The 15,546-nt window shown below is 39.4% G+C and overlaps 1 protein-coding gene across 1 annotated transcript; it reads left to right on the top strand.

Moving 5' to 3' along the window:
* Window positions 1-1,218: 1,218 nt before the first annotated feature.
* On the top strand, window positions 1,219-12,191 carry LOC133886699 (sister-chromatid cohesion protein 3-like). Its single transcript, XM_062326486.1, has 22 exons — window positions 1,219-1,389; window positions 1,501-1,651; window positions 2,620-2,732; window positions 2,817-2,909; window positions 3,084-3,247; window positions 3,327-3,563; window positions 3,758-3,902; window positions 4,006-4,184; window positions 5,139-5,284; window positions 5,381-5,508; window positions 5,609-5,782; window positions 8,218-8,379; window positions 8,473-8,673; window positions 8,740-8,877; window positions 8,977-9,177; window positions 9,365-9,509; window positions 9,632-9,738; window positions 9,891-10,031; window positions 10,897-11,162; window positions 11,245-11,369; window positions 11,471-11,719; window positions 11,834-12,191. Exons 1-22 carry the CDS (start codon window positions 1,357-1,359, stop codon window positions 11,845-11,847), a joined length of 3,312 nt encoding a protein of 1,103 aa, XP_062182470.1. The 5' UTR covers window positions 1,219-1,356; the 3' UTR covers window positions 11,848-12,191.
* Window positions 12,192-15,546: the final 3,355 nt, after the last annotated feature.

Below are 15,546 nucleotides of genomic sequence, written 5' to 3'. Positions count from 1 at the left end.
CTGAGGGAGCAGTCTGCTACCCCTCAATGGTAGTCACGATGACACCCGAAGGAGGTTAGGCCGAGGGGTTGTTACGATGATGGAAAAACCCCGGAGCCAACCTATTATGAGTCCTACTCAAGTTTCTCTGGATCTCGACCCTTGTATTGTTCCTGATCCAGCGTTGCACCATACGCCTTCTGACCCCCCCGGCTCCCCTCTGTGAGAAACGGTGACGTCCTAAGAGGGGAGGGTAAATTAGGACACTTAAAACATAATTATCTTCAAAAATTTTACAAGATAAATCTATCTCAATTTCTATTTAAATGTGTTCTAGATTTATCTTGTGTGTCTGTTCTACCGTTCAAAAGGATTACTACCTCCTCTAGCAAGGTAAATTGCAAGAAAATAAATTTAAAAATATAAATAAGGTAGAGAGACAAACTCAGCACAATGTATTTTTATCTCGTAGTATCAATTGTATGAATGCCACCTCTAGTCCACGTTAGAGCTCCATTAAAGATATGCTCCCGATCAGCACCCGATCATAACTCTTGAATCACCAAGCCACTAAGACAAGGCTCAAACCGGATGAGCCACCAAGCCACCAAGGCAAGGTCTCACCATTAGCTTCTCTTCCGGTCACTTGCTGTCGTGATCATTTTGGAGCTTGAGTCATCAAGGCAAGGATCTCCGCATCACCATACACGTGTCTTGTCATGACTCCACACTAAGTCAAAGGGTCAATAAGCTAATCATTGGATTAGAGTGAATATCACACAACTATAATTCTTTTAATTTAACAATCATAAAACTATATTTTTTTTCTCATATTTCATAAAACTATACTTACTTTGTATCACTTTATCACAAAATTACACTCTTTTTAATTTAACTATTACAAACCTACATTTTCCCCTCCTATTTCATAAAAAACATATTTACATGAGATCAATTTATCATAAATATTTCTATCACTGTAAACCGACCTGATAAGATGAGTCTACACGTCGTACTTATAAGCTTCAGTTCTCATCATTTGTTAATATGATTGACTACGTCATGTCATAATTTTTTATTAAGTTACTAGATTCTACATATCCTTTAGACTTTTTTCTTTAAAAACAATCGTTATGGCGTGAGTTAAATTCCTAGAAGAAAAAATTGATGCTGATAAGTGATAAGTTTGGTGTGACACCATTTAGCCAAAGGGAATTAGGATAATACCGCGCAATGCCAAGCGAGCCCCGGTCCTCCGTCATTCCCCCTCCCGACTCGCCTCCTTCCTTTTCCATTTCCCTCCCAAACGTGCCGCCCAAAATCTCTGCTAGGGTTTGCTCCCCCCCGCGCCACTAGATCCAACACGCCGAGGCTCCGATGGAGGACACGCTCGCCACCCTGCGCCGCCCGGTAACCCCGCCCTCCGCGGGCTTTCCCTGGACCCCCTGGCCTGTTCGGATTCCGGCGAGTTTTTTTTTGCTGATTTTTTTGTTTTGTTTTGGTGGTGGCTTGTCGGTGCAGAAGCGCGGGCGCCCGCCGCGGCCGCGGGAGGCGGACCACGCGGAATTCGAGGAGGAGGCCGAGGCGGAAGGGCTCGCGCCGCCCCAGTCCAAGCGGAAGCGCGCGGCCTCCGCCGCGGCGGCGGCGGCGCTGGAGGACCAGCCACTCATCGGTCAGCCTGCTCTCTCTCTCTCTCTCTCTCTCTCTCTCTCTCTCTCTCTCTCTCCCCGATTTTGCTGAATTGCGTGGGGTGTCATGGTTCGAAACCTGCTGCTAGGGTTTAGCTTGGCTGCCGGATTCAGGAAAACTAGCCGCCCTGCTGCTGTGATCTAGTTGACCTTTATGGCTGAGCAATTGCAGTGCCTTCTGATGTTATGGGGATATATTAGTCTCATTGCCTCCCAGCATGGTGAATTGGTGGCTCTTGTTATCTGATACCTTGAGCAATCTTGTTAGACCTTTGGAGTCCATTTGCTAGGCAATGCTATGTTGTCAGCTGAAAAGACGGTCAATTTGCGGCCTCCCGATTTCAGTACAACTTTTACCTTGATCCTGTTTTGTCCCAGTACTTACCTCCCGTAGTAAAAGAGCCCTGGTACTGGTATACTTACCAAATGTTTTTCTACGAAAGCTCTACAAGCAACAGCTGTCACTTCCTAATTGGTTTGGGCTTGGTTTAAAACAGGTTTGTGAGCCTTGATTAGGCATGATTAAGCGGTTGATCACACTCATAGTTCTGTTCATAGCACATTCATAGGAATTAGAATAGTTTCCTTACATATACCTTTACTCTTAGTAAAATTAGAAATTGGTTGCAAGCTGTTTGAATGTGAAAGCATAAGAACACATGGTACATAAACGATAGTGAGGCTTCCTTGGACTGCATGGTGGACTGGTGGTTAGGATTATGAAGATGTTGATGACCCTGTCTGGTGTGGGCCTCACCCTAGTCCCGCTGATGCTCACCTCAACATGATGCCTGGGGCTTGTAAGAAGAAGGCTTCAGCTGAACTGTTAGCTGTTTACCATTTGAGCGTTTAATAGATCTTGTCACATACCTGAATTAAATTCTCTTTAAGCAATATATCATCATTCATCTTCATGAAACTTTCTTAGTTCTAACAATCTTGCAACTTGCAGAAATTATCAAACATAATGGCAGGCTGATTAGCCATGCTGTCAAAAAGTTGGTCGAGGATTATGAATCAAAGAAAAAATCTGTGACATTTCAAATATTGACTATGCTGTTTGAGGTAATACTAGCTTTTTAATATAGTCTTTTTTTTGTTTGGTTGCTGCATCATTATTTGGTAAACCTGTGGAACTTATAATGACAGGCTTGTGGCGCCAAGCATGAGATTTATCCAGACTACCTTCATGAGTCGGATGTGGATGAAGTTGTATTCTCCCTTGTTCAGCTAGCTAGAAAAGTATCCTTTTGTTATCCGTTCAAAAGACTGAACAGAGAATCATTATCTGTAGTCTAGTAGATTATCCAAAAATCTGTTACATTAGATTATATAGGTTGTCATAAGCTCAAACTGACATGTCACATGTATGCTTTCTGTTGAGTGTTTTTTTGTTGGACCTTAACTCCAAAATAGGGTCTGGTGGAAGATAATTACAACTCAAAACAGAAGGACCTAAAAACCTTCAAAGAGAACCTGGTTTTTTTTTGGGATAACTTTGTCCTTGAGTGTCAGAATGGCCCATTGTTTGATAATATCTTATTCCAAAAAATCAAGGATTATGTAGTTGCTTTGTCATGGTAATTTAGCCTCTCCATCCTTGTTGCTTTTCTTTATCTTGTATGCATGCACGTAATATGCTGATTTGGTGTCCCTCAGTACTCCTCCAAGGGTGTATCGTCAAGTAGCCTCATTAGTTGGGCTCCAGCTTGTAACATCATTCATATCTGTTGCTAAGACTCTCAGTGGACAACGTGAGACCACTCAAAGACAGTTGAATGCAGAGAAGAAGAAGCAGAGTGATGGGCCACTTGTTGAATCTCTCAACAAAAGATTAGCTCTTACTCATGAAAACATTACTTACTTGGAGGAATTGATGCGGAAGATATTCAGTGGGTGAGACTTCCTATTACAAATCACTCGCATGTGCATTTCAGTGTGCATATTGATTTTTGCAGCACTTTTTAAATTATTCCATTACATTCAAATGTAATTCGTATATGGGTACTAATAGAAACTCACTTGCATTTGATGTCAAGTGTGCATTTATGCCCTCTATTGGTGGCTCAACTTCTGTTTACCATCTGCAGGCTATTCATGCACCGTTATCGTGATGTTGATCCTGAGATCCGGATGTCATGTATCAAATCTCTTGGTATTTGGTTTGTTTCATATCCATCACTTTTCTTGCAAGATATTTATCTGAAGTATCTTGGGTGGACACTGAATGACAAGGTAGCATACATTTTTGGTTCATTTATCCTTTTGAGCTTATTATACCTTCTACTGTGACGAAAAAGACTTGCTGTCTTTATTCTGTGCATTTCATTTTTTGTAGAATGCTGGAGTTAGAAGAACTTCTGTTCTCGCCTTGCAAAGTTTGTATGAAGTGGATGAGAACATACCATCTCTTGGTCTCTTTACTGAGAGGTTTTACAGAAGGATGATCCAGCTTGCTGATGATATTGATATTTCTGTAGCAGTGTCAGCTATAGGACTCATCAAGCAATTACTGAGGTGAGTAGGCAAGATCTTTTGCCCTTCTTCTCTAGATCACTACCGGGCATGCTTGCTTATTTTGCTAGTGCAGTCCTAAGCAGGCAAGGGTTTGAGATGTATAGCCTTTGATGTTTTTTTTGGGAATAATGGATTATGGAAGGCAGTGAAAAAAATCAGTAAATTTACCTATTGTCAAATGTTATGTAGGAAGCACTGGTAATTGCATTGCTGGAGCAGGGAACTGTTGTCTATTAAACTTGAGTATTACAATTATTGGGACAACTCAGAGATATTTTCAACATGCACACACACGAAGCTTTGGATTTTGAAACTAGTAAACATCTTGTTGGATACCAACAATATGATGCTTATGGAAAACAGTACATTTAGGTTTAATTCAACACTGTTTTTTTTGTAGAAAATGAAGTTTAAACAAATCTTTAGGGTTTTTGTATAACTTACACTGAGAAAACTTTGCTTGCTATATTCAGCATCCACTGTCCTATCACCAACGAAAGCTTTACTAAAAAGAATAAAGAAGTTTTATTATTATTAAGTCCACATTTTTTTTTTGGTTCAGAGACCATTAAATGCCTTACAGAAGGGTAGAAAGAGTTACAGGGGCACTAGACAAGGTGATGCTAGTTCAGATGATAGGGTTGGGATTAAAGCCTGCATATAAGAGTAAACAGTATTGTTGGAGTGATAATGGGTTTAGGTGGGAGAGGAACGGGGTAAGTCAGGAAGTAATGAGCGCACATAGAGTTCTTGCTATGTGTGCTTCCAGCCTTCCGCCTATCGGGGAAGATTTATCAGGGCTGGTATAGCCACTTTACCTACTGAACATATTCACCCATTCTATTTCCTAAAGAAGTGCAGTGATCATCTCGCGCAAGTGAACCAGAGAGGCAGAGAGCCCTGCCTTTTTGTGCTGGAAACAAATGATATATATATATAGTTTTTCTTTTGCAGGCATCAACTGTTAAGTGATGATGATTTGGGTCCATTGTATGATTTGCTTATTGATGAGCCTCCAATGATTAGGCGTGCCATAGGGGAATTAGTTTATGATCACCTAATAGCACAAAACATCAAGACCTCTCATCCCGGAGATAGAGGTACTTTCCTCTTGAAGCATTCTACTTTTGTGCGACCATACATCGCTATCAAATTACTTGGTTATTTTAATCATTAATTATACTAGCTTATTCCAGATGAGGAAAATGAATCTTCCGAGGTTCACATTGGTCGAATGCTGCAAATCCTAAGGGAATTTTCAGATGACCCAGTCCTCAGTTCTTACGTCATTGATGATATTTGGGATGACATGAAGGCCATGAAGGTATACTCCACACATTTTATTAACTTTATTTGTTTTTATAGAATTATCATATGTTGTCTGTGTTCCATTACTGCTACAACTGCAATATTTTGTTTTGTAGGACTGGAGGTGTATGGTCTCTTTGCTTCTGGATGAAAATCCAGCGATGGAGCTTACTGACATGGATGCGACAAACCTAGTTCGTATGCTGCGAGCCTCTGCGAAGAAGGCTGTTGGGGAAAGAATAGTTCCTGCAATGGACAACAGAAAGCTGTACTACAATAAAGCTCAAAAGGTGTCTGTGTTATTTCTTTGATATCATGCATTGCTTCCACGAAATGTTAATGGTAGAAGTTTCATTCTTGACCGTTAACATGCGTTGCTAATTAGTGATGCTGCTGGACAAGTTAAAAATATTTCCTTGCTCCAGCTTGGGAGTTATTAGAGCTCAAAAATTTAATGCATAACTATGTTCATTTAATTAAATATAGCAATATCTTATGTTGGTTCCAGAATAATAGATTCCTGATTTCCATTAAAAGTCATGCTTTTGTAACTGATCTTTAATTATGTAAAGGAATAAGTCTACTTAGCTCCCTAGAGTATCGAGGTTCGTCTAGATAACCCCTTGAAGTATGAAACCAGGTATCGAGCCCACCGAAATATTCAATACCGTCTAAATAACCCCCCGAGGTGGTTTTGGAAGTGGTTTTGCCACTGTGGTGGTCACACAGCTGATGATGTAGCATTAACTTGGCAAAGAAATGCTAAAAATACTATTCAAAACCAGGTTTTGTAATGTTAAATTAAAGAAATGTTAAAAACACTATTCAAAACCAGGTATTTTAATTCAACATTACAAAAATCAGAACTAAAAAAATACAAAATGCAATATTTTGAATCTTAAATTTCAGATTTTGATTATGAATTTCAAAAGATGAAGTTATTATTAACATTTCTTTGCCAAGTCAGTGCCACATCATCAACCGTGTGACCGCCACGGTGGCAAAACCACCTCAGGGGGTTATTTAGATGGTATTGAATAGTTCGGGGGGCTCGATACTTGGTTTCATACTTCGAGGGGTCATCTAGACGAACCTCAATACTTCAGGGGGCTAAGTAGACTTATTCCTTATGTAAATTACACTACGGAATCAATTTTCTGAACTTCAGAACATCTGCTTGGTGTTCCTTGGCTCGACATGGTTACTGTTAGGGGAGTGTACGGGCCAGTTTGTGCTGGTTAGGGTGGGTGTGCGACCAACCTGGAGGAGTCCTTGGTTCCAGGTTAACCGGTTCGGGCTGTGCAAAACAGGTTGATTGTGTACTGAACTGCCTGTCTGGGACGGGTTGGATTGGGCTGTCAGTGGTGCAAATGGATCAATTGGCAGGAGAACAAGGTCAAGTAAAATGCATGCAAGCGCACGATACATCATCCAATTTCTTGCACAACTGTGATTATTCGTTACTTAAAGGCTATTAGATTTCCTCTCAAAAGAACTATTAGATTATCAAATTGCATAGCTCTGGCCTCTCATAGGCCATAGCTCATTTGAACAAAGAATAGTCTGCATGTAGTCACAAGGAAAAAAGGGAGCGGAAAATGAGAAGTAAAAGTATGAAATACTTGTACGTGATTGGCCTGCTGCAGCCCCATATTTGATGGAGTTGCCGGCACCAAGGGAGCTGTCCTCCATCTTGCCCAGTGCCAAGGAAGCGCCTTACACGGTGAAGTCCCTGCTGCTGCTGCCACCGGAGAAATTGTAATCATATGCTGCCATGGGTAGCCACGGCCACCAGGGTAGGCACTAATTGTTGAAGATGTGCTGTGTAGATGTTGAAGTTGTTTCCCAGAAAGTAAGGTTCTCTTATCGGAGAAGCACTGGTGCTAGAGAATTTGTGCTGAGAGGCAGTCAAATATAGCTCCATGTGGCTAATTGGGCTGTGTTTGCGAGATGGGATCAGTAAACACATTGGATGCAAAATTTATTTTTTCTTATCACTGGGAAAAATTCTTTTACTTGTTAAAAGCATCTAGATCCTATACATCCATCTTAGATTTCTTATTTGTGCCCTTTTCTGTCATGTCCGTGGGGAAGTGACTGGATAGGGTAGGTGTGGGAGGTTGCCGGCTGCTCCTTGGCCAGTTTCCTGCCTGTGGTGGTGCCTAGGAAGCACCGGGCGCAGCAGGGAGGTGAGGTTAGAGAAAGGGGATGGGGGACAGAGAACAGGAGATGAGGAATAGGCTGATATATTGCTTAATTCAGAAGGATGCCGATTGCTCTATATATATAGAGCTTGGCCCTAACAATCCCTACTAAATTTGAACCGAATCCAACTCTACCTATCTCTTTCTTAATAGTTTGAACCAAATCCAACTCTTTACAATCTTACCTAATCCGATACCTAACTTATCTCAACTTCTAACTCTACTTTATTTCTTCCTAATTTATCTAAATTCTAAACCGAATATCTCCTCAATCCGTCGCCGTTGTTTCCTTTCCTGTGCGCCTATCCCTATTTTCCTGCAGTATATGATCCCGCACATAACATTTTCCCTTGAATTATTCAGCTAGTATCTGTGATGATCTTTAATTCTTGATCAAATCTCAATTAAATGTTGCTCATGTCTGTTTAATGTTTATCAAGGCTTAATTTTCTTGAACAATTGACACTTTGACATTGTTCAATTGTTTCTGGCATTATCATTAAAGCATCAAAGTTTTACAGGAAGTACTGGAAAATAGCAAGCGTGAAATAACAACTGCCTTGATGACGAGGTATCCACAGCTTTTAAGAAAATACATATCTGACAAAGCTAAGATATCACCTCTAGTTGATATGATGATTCTATTGAAACTTGAGATGTACTCATACAAAAGACAAGAGAAGGTTAGTTGCAAAACCTATTTCGTGTTCTTCTACATACTTTCTGCTTATAACTTGTTAAAAAATTTCATGTATATCTTCATCATCTTGGTTCAGAATTTCAAGGCTGCCATAGATCTCATCTTTGATGCCTTCTTCAAACATGGTGAGAAGGATACCCTGAGATCTTGCATCAAGTCAATTACTTTCTGTTGCACCGAGTGCCAGGCTGATCTTAAAGATTATGCTGAAAATAAACTTAAGAATCTTGAGGACGAATTGGTTTTTAAAGTAAAAAATGCAATCAAAGAAGTTGAGGTACGTCTTATTCATCTTGTTTGTGTTTCAACTGAAGCCATGAAGATAATACAATTGCCATTACAGGCAGGTGATGATGAATACTCCCTCTTGGTTAATTTGAAGCGACTTTATGAACTTCAGCTGTCAAAACCTGTTAAAAATGATGGTTTATTTGAGGACATGTACCGAATTCTTAGTTATCTAAGAGATATGGATAATGAGGTATGAACCCTCTTTCATTTTTGAGTTATTAGCACATTGATCTGCTTTGCAGAATCAACTGTTGATAACATACTGAGCTACTATTGTTATGCATTTTAGGTAAAGAGCTTTCTCCTCCTCAACATGCACCTTCAAGTAGCATGGTGCCTGCATGCAATTGATGGTGAAACCCCATCTGAAACATCTATCGATGAACTTTTATCCAAGCAAAGCTCTCTTTTCGATCAACTCTATTATCATTTGGTGGTTTTGCCTACTTACCAAAAAGAGGGAAGGAGCACAACTGTACTCTCCTGCAGGGTGAGTCTTCTGAACTACAAAGTAACTTAGAGAGGAATATATTTAATGTTGGTATGCATTTAGCCTACCCCAAATTGCTTGGGACAAAAGGCTTTGTTGATGCTGTTGTAATGTTGGTATGCCTCCTTGGATGAGTATCTTGGTTACATTGAACTAACTGACTTGTTAGTGGTTGCTTTGTTTTTAGGTCTGCATCATTACTGCAGAGATGTGGTGCTTGTTTAAGAAGTCAAAGTATTCTTCAACAAGATTAGAAAGTTTGGGTTATCTCCCACAGTTAGATATTGTTCAGAAGTTTTGGAAACTATGTGAGCAACAGCTCAATATATCAGGTCTTGTTGCACATGATAAAATCAGATTCCTAAATAGAGCTTTCTCATGATATTAGCAATTCTAATAATTATGTTTCTTGTTTGTTTCTAACAACTGAGATTGATCAGCTGTTCATCCTCAGATGAAACAGAAGATGAAGATGCAAACGAAGAATATATTGAAGACACAAACAGGGATGCTGTCATGATTGCAGCAGCAAAGCTAGTGCTTGCTGATACAGTATCAAAGGTTTGTGCTGTATTTTCTCCCTGTGATTGGTTCTCAAGCTATGCTCTTCAAACTACAGCGTTGCTGACTAATCTTCTAATCCACCAAATTTGGTCACATTGAAATCTTATTTCGACAGACAACTGAAGTTTCGACATTCCTTTTTGTTTCAGGATTATCTTGGCCCGGAGATTGTTTCTCACTATGTATCTCATGGAGCAAGTACGACAGAGATAATCAAACATCTAATTACCTCACTAAAGAAAAATGGAAACTTCGACATGGCTTCTCTGTTTTTTGAGGCATTGAGAAGGGTAGATATTTTGTTATAGCTTTCAATGCATACAATATTATTCATAAGTCCGTATAAGGGTGATATTAATTATTAACAATGTGTCTTCTCTGCATGAGCATCCATATTGGTTCTCTTGTATTATTAATTAGTAGCACTTCCCAGGAGAAATATTACGTAATAACGGTTTCGGAATATTCATTCCTTCATTGTCAGGATGTACATTAGTGATTGTATGCCAGGAAAACTTGGGGATGTACATTGGTGATTGGAAATTAACTCATGTAATTCATGAAAACAGAAGAACAAAACCAAGAAACTAGGTAATCTCACTGATATGATTGTGTTGATGGTCTATGAGGTACTTCACTACTTCCTGCAGTAAACAATATTGACACCCAATGTCTCCAGCCAAACTGTATTAGTTTTCATCAAATATATTGTCTAGTATATATAGTTCGGATATATGGAAAAAATATTGATACCCAATGTCTCCAGCCAAACTGTATTAATTTTCACCAAATATACTGTCTAGTATATGTAGTTCAGATATATGGAAATTATATGGGTAAATATTTGACAAGAAACACTTTAATTTTTCTTGAATATACAAAAAATAGTTGTGAAGTGTCATCTAATTGACTTTGAAATATGTCACCTTTTTTTTACTGGAGGGAGTATGTATAGTGCCTCCTTTGGCTTGTTATTGTCACTGTATTTTTACTCTTGTTTCATCTTTTACAATGATTTAGATATTTGCTGAAATGAATTTAAGAATGTTATATTTACAAGTACAGACGTTTACTTTAGCTTGCTTTTGCATTTGTTACTTTATCTGCTGTTAACTGGTGCTTATGAACTGTGATTTTTCTTTGTGAACCAAACAGGCTTATGTACGGTACATGACCCATGTTCATGACGAAGAAAACCAAACCCTGATAGAAAAGTCTTATTCAGAATGTCAAGATCTTGGTAGCCGGCTTGCAGGGTCCTATGTTGGCGCAGCCCGTAACAAAAACAAGTCTGAGATCTTGAAGATTATCCAAGATGGCATTTCTTTTGCCTTTGCAGACCTTCCAAAGCAATTATCGTTCCTGGAGGCTGCTCTTCTGCCATTTGTTTCTAAACTTCCCTCGACAGATATACCAGATATGTATGTCATTGGCTGTATATTTTCTGGTGCTTCCCTTGATTTTTATTCTTAATAATTTTTGAGCTATCTTTTTTGCATGTAGCCTGGTGGATGTAGGGAAGAGGACTCAAGATACCGATATGAGTGGAGATCAAAGTGCTTGGCGTCCATATTTTATGTTTGTAGAACACCTACGTGAAAGGCTTGCAAAGAATGAGGTTTTCCAGGGTGCGTTGGATTCCCTCTTTGTGAACTGTGCCTCTTTTGTTCCAAAACAAATCAATGCTTGCTTCTAGAAATTGTGGCTGATCCTCTTGTTTTGAATCCAGAGGAAAAGGAGGAAAAACCTGTAAGGCGTAGGGGCCGCCCAAGAAAGGTTAGAGATGTACCTGGGAAGAAACTCTTCGATGAACACAACTCTAGTGACGGAGAGTCTATTAGTGCTTCTGACCATCAGGGTCATGGCGAAGATGACACTGATGACGATGCAGATCAGCCCTTGATCAACACGATTAGGTCTTCTGCGTCTAAGCTTAGATCACTAAAGTTGTCTCAACAGGGAGCTCCTGGGCCATCAGGTAAAGTTCAGAATTTTGCTCTTACCAAGCTTCTTAGGACGTCCTGACAAAGCTGCAGAAGGCAGGGTGTTTTCTTTTCGCCTTACCCTTCCTAGTCGGATCATGTAATTTCAGGAAGCCATAGCTGAGCGGATGCACTAACCATTGGCTCACTCACGACGACATTCAGGGTCGGATCAATTCAAGTGACCACTAGGCCTGTTACTGATGAGGGCCGTAGGCCATGCGGAGCTGCAGTCTTCATCGGCCGGTTTGCTTGTTTTAAATCTTCAAGCGTTGTAGATGATTGCCTAGTCCCTTTCTACACCAGATGTTAGGTGTTCCATTGGTCTCTATTCCTTCCCACGTATACTATCATGTGTAATAATAGATGAACAAGGGCAATATTCTGTTTTCGATTTTCTTTGGGGACTGTCGGGTTAGACCGACAACATACTGATTGGACAAGCTGATGATTTATGTGGTTACTGCTCGTTGTGAGGGTATTTTTGTGGTATGAGCAAGGCTAGTTTCAGATGGAAATTCAGCCGGGAGCCTTGGATGTGGTAGAGTGCATGCTGGGCATTCTATGAACTTGATTGATGCAGAGTTGCTGAGTCCTGTCGGTCGAAGCTATATTGATGTTTGAGAATATGAAACCATCTCGCCGGTTGAAAAGTGTCGCTGAAAATACAAATTTGCAGTTGGGCTTAGACTCTGGATTGTCTCTTGTTCAAGCAGGTATAGCAAAGCTCATTTGCGCTGCTGTCTGATGCCCAGATTAGCAGCAAACTCAAGTTTTAATTTCTTTTAAGAAATTTCAAATCTCTCAGGCAGAACAAAAAGATAACTGTGGCCACGCTAGAACAAAAAATTTGGTACCACGTGGTTGGCATATTTTAATGGTTAGGATTCGACATATATTTCAAAAAAGTTGAACAGAATTTACAAAGAATGTAATACGCTAGAAGGAGGGCTTGAAACCTCCGACTTCGTGGTTAATAGCCACACGCTCTAACCAACTCAGCTATTACAGCGGCAGATGCTTGTTCCATGCTCTCCATAATAACGCCAAATCAGAAATTAACACATACTCGCTGCCTTCTCTGCTCCAGGGGTCCTTTAAAATTACTAGGGAAATTAATCTTTCCCAATCCATCTAAACAACCTCTCTCTGCTCAAGGGTTCTTCAAAATTGCTAGAGAAATTAATTTTTCGCTATCCATCTAAACAAGCTCTTTCTTTGCTCAGGGGTTCTTTAAATTGCCAGAGAAATTAATCTTTCGCTATCCATCTAAACAAGCTCTTTCTCTGCTCCAACTTTTTAAAATTGCTAGGGAAATTAGGCTTAGTTTGTTTGGGTATCTGTTGGCTTCTGCTTCTTAGAAGCCAGTTGCCCAAATAAATAGTCTGTTTTTACTTAGCTTCTAGCTATAATTTCTAAGAAGAAAAAAGTATTTACTACCATAAAAATCTAAGAAGCTCGAAACAAGTCTAGAAACGATTTCTCTAGAAGCAGGCTTATGGAGAAGTCCAAACAAATATGATCTTAATCTTTCGCTATCCATCTAAACAAGCTCTTTCTCTGCTCCAAAGGTTCTATAAAATTGCCAGGGAAATTAATCTTTCGCTAGCCATCTAAACAAGCTCTTTCTATGCTCTAGTAGTTCTTTAAAATCTAGGGAAATTAATCTTTCAGTATCCATCTAAAGAAGCTCTTTCTCTGCTCTATGAGTTCTTTAAAATTGCCAGGGAAATTAATCTTTGGCTATCTATCTAAACAAGCTCTAGTAGTATCCATAATATATGGCAAAAACCAATTCAAGGGAAAAGTGAGGATAGGGCTTCAATTCTTAAACTTAGGGCAAAGTAGTAAAGCTAACAAAACCCCTATAATTGCCTACGCCGCAAATGCAAAAATGTACGTATATTGGCAAAACAACATACTCTTATAAACATTGGAAAGATGAGTACCATTTGAACAAATACCGGCAGGAGCCCATCTAAAATCTTGGTATTGATGGGACCACCTCTTCTCTCTCCTACTCTTCCTCTCGTGGAGGTCTTCGTCACCGTCATTCTCCTCACCGCTGCTGCACTAGTGCAGAGTGGAGGGAGATCACCCGGCTTGGGTGGAAACATCAACTATGTATCCACTCGGCTTAGTTGATGAAAACCTATCTTGTCGTTATCCCCACAAATGGCACGAGCGGTTAATGATTAATAAAGTTGATTACACATATATTTATTTAAAATAGAGATTTTTGGTCATCAACTATGCGTATCGAAGAAAAATATATGAGATTTTATACAAGTTCAAGCCTCTCTTAAAATAATAATCTTACGTCATGTGTTTCCTTTAATCTCAAGAGAAGATAATTACAATTGGAGTATGTTTAGATCTGATACTAAGGATCTCGATAAGTTATTTTGTGTTCTAAATTCTAAAACTATTGTTGAATGAATCTAATCAGAGCTCGAATGGATCTCCATATGTTGTTTATGCTCATATACAGTTAGGCTTGCTTGTATTTCTTGTCCGGCTTCTAGCTTTCAACTCCGCTTCCTCCTTTGGACATACCCATCCTCTCCTTATATAGTCAGTCTGTAAGGTGCACCGTACTCAAATCTCTAAGTGTAATGTTTTTCCGAATATTTATAGACTCCTTTCTAATCTGAGGATGGTTTTGTATGGAATATGATAAACTGTCTGAAATATTGGTATATACCTTATTTACCTCATATTAGCTATGAAGCCTACCATATCGAATATAGGACATATATACTATGATGATCTATCTTCAGGATATATCATATTTCTAATAATTCTTAATTCTTAATGATTAAATTCTTGTCACTAAGGGAGAGACCGATCGGGCCAATGTATCTGGTAAAGATCGATGTAATCCACACCCAGCCTGCAAAACTGCACAAAATAATAAGGAACACAACACATATTCAGATATCAAGGGAATGAGCTCGGTAACCAGCTAATCAAAACAACCCTTCCAAGAAATCTCCTCCATTGCCTTCGCATATCATCATTCAATAACTATATGCGTAATCAATATTAACAAATACAGATGTATAGCAGGTGCAGAACAAAAGCGACACCTTTCTGAACTAAAGGTTACCAAGATATAAAACAAAGAAACAAAACTAAGAGGAATCTGATCAGAAGAACAGCATGAAGTTTGCAGCACAAGTGCACAGCGAAGTCTAGTAATTAATCACCTATCATCCATTGCCTCTGCTGATCGTCCTCTAATCTATAGGTTTCTTCCGTTGAGAAGAGGCTCTGATCATAGCCTAGTTTGATGGGCAAAACCATTTACTAGATTGATTCCTAAACAAGACTAAGTCTACATTTATATACCAGGAGTCATCTAAGTAATTTAGGAAATAGGAAGTAAACTAAGAAAAGACTAGGACTCAGAGCTAACCGATCGAATAGGACTGAAAGCAATCAATCTGACAAACTAGGAAAGTACTAATATGGTTTCCATAACATTGGATTACATCTTTCATGTTCCCTTGTAGAACCTCCATTATATAAGCATCGAGATGTTTTAGCTCCGATCCAAGCTCTGAAGTCATCTCAGTTTGCAGCCAATCAGCCTTAAGAAATAAACTCATTGTCCATCAGAAGGGTAAATGAATGGAGCAGTACATTACTACAATTGCAATTCAGTCACTGATCTTCAACTTGTGCATTGTCAGTAGTCCTGATTTTTTTTAGGGCGTCCGAGCAGGTTTTATCATTTCACTTCTCATATCATATCCATGAATATATCATTGGTCAGCTGATTGTAACAACAAATTCATGATCTATTTTTTGTGTTGGGAGT

This window comes from Phragmites australis, chromosome 12, assembly GCF_958298935.1.
Source record: "Phragmites australis chromosome 12, lpPhrAust1.1, whole genome shotgun sequence".
Taxonomy (NCBI): Eukaryota; Viridiplantae; Streptophyta; class Magnoliopsida; order Poales; family Poaceae; genus Phragmites; species Phragmites australis.
Note: the sequence above shows the minus strand (reverse complement) of the source record. Positions and strands in the feature narration are given on the sequence as shown.

What these genes read in the sequence shown, in the direction of transcription:
- LOC133886699 (XM_062326486.1), top strand. Translation starts at nt 1,357, where the DNA reads ATGGAGGACACGCTCGCCACCCTGCGCCGCCCG. An exon ending in GGTGGACACTGAATGACAAG is followed by an intron (nt 3,903 to 4,005) that starts GTAGCATACATT and finishes CATTTTTTGTAG; the next exon opens with AATGCTGGAGTTAGAAGAAC. An exon ending in GCAACAGCTCAATATATCAG is followed by an intron (nt 9,510 to 9,631) that starts GTCTTGTTGCAC and finishes GTTCATCCTCAG; the next exon opens with ATGAAACAGAAGATGAAGAT.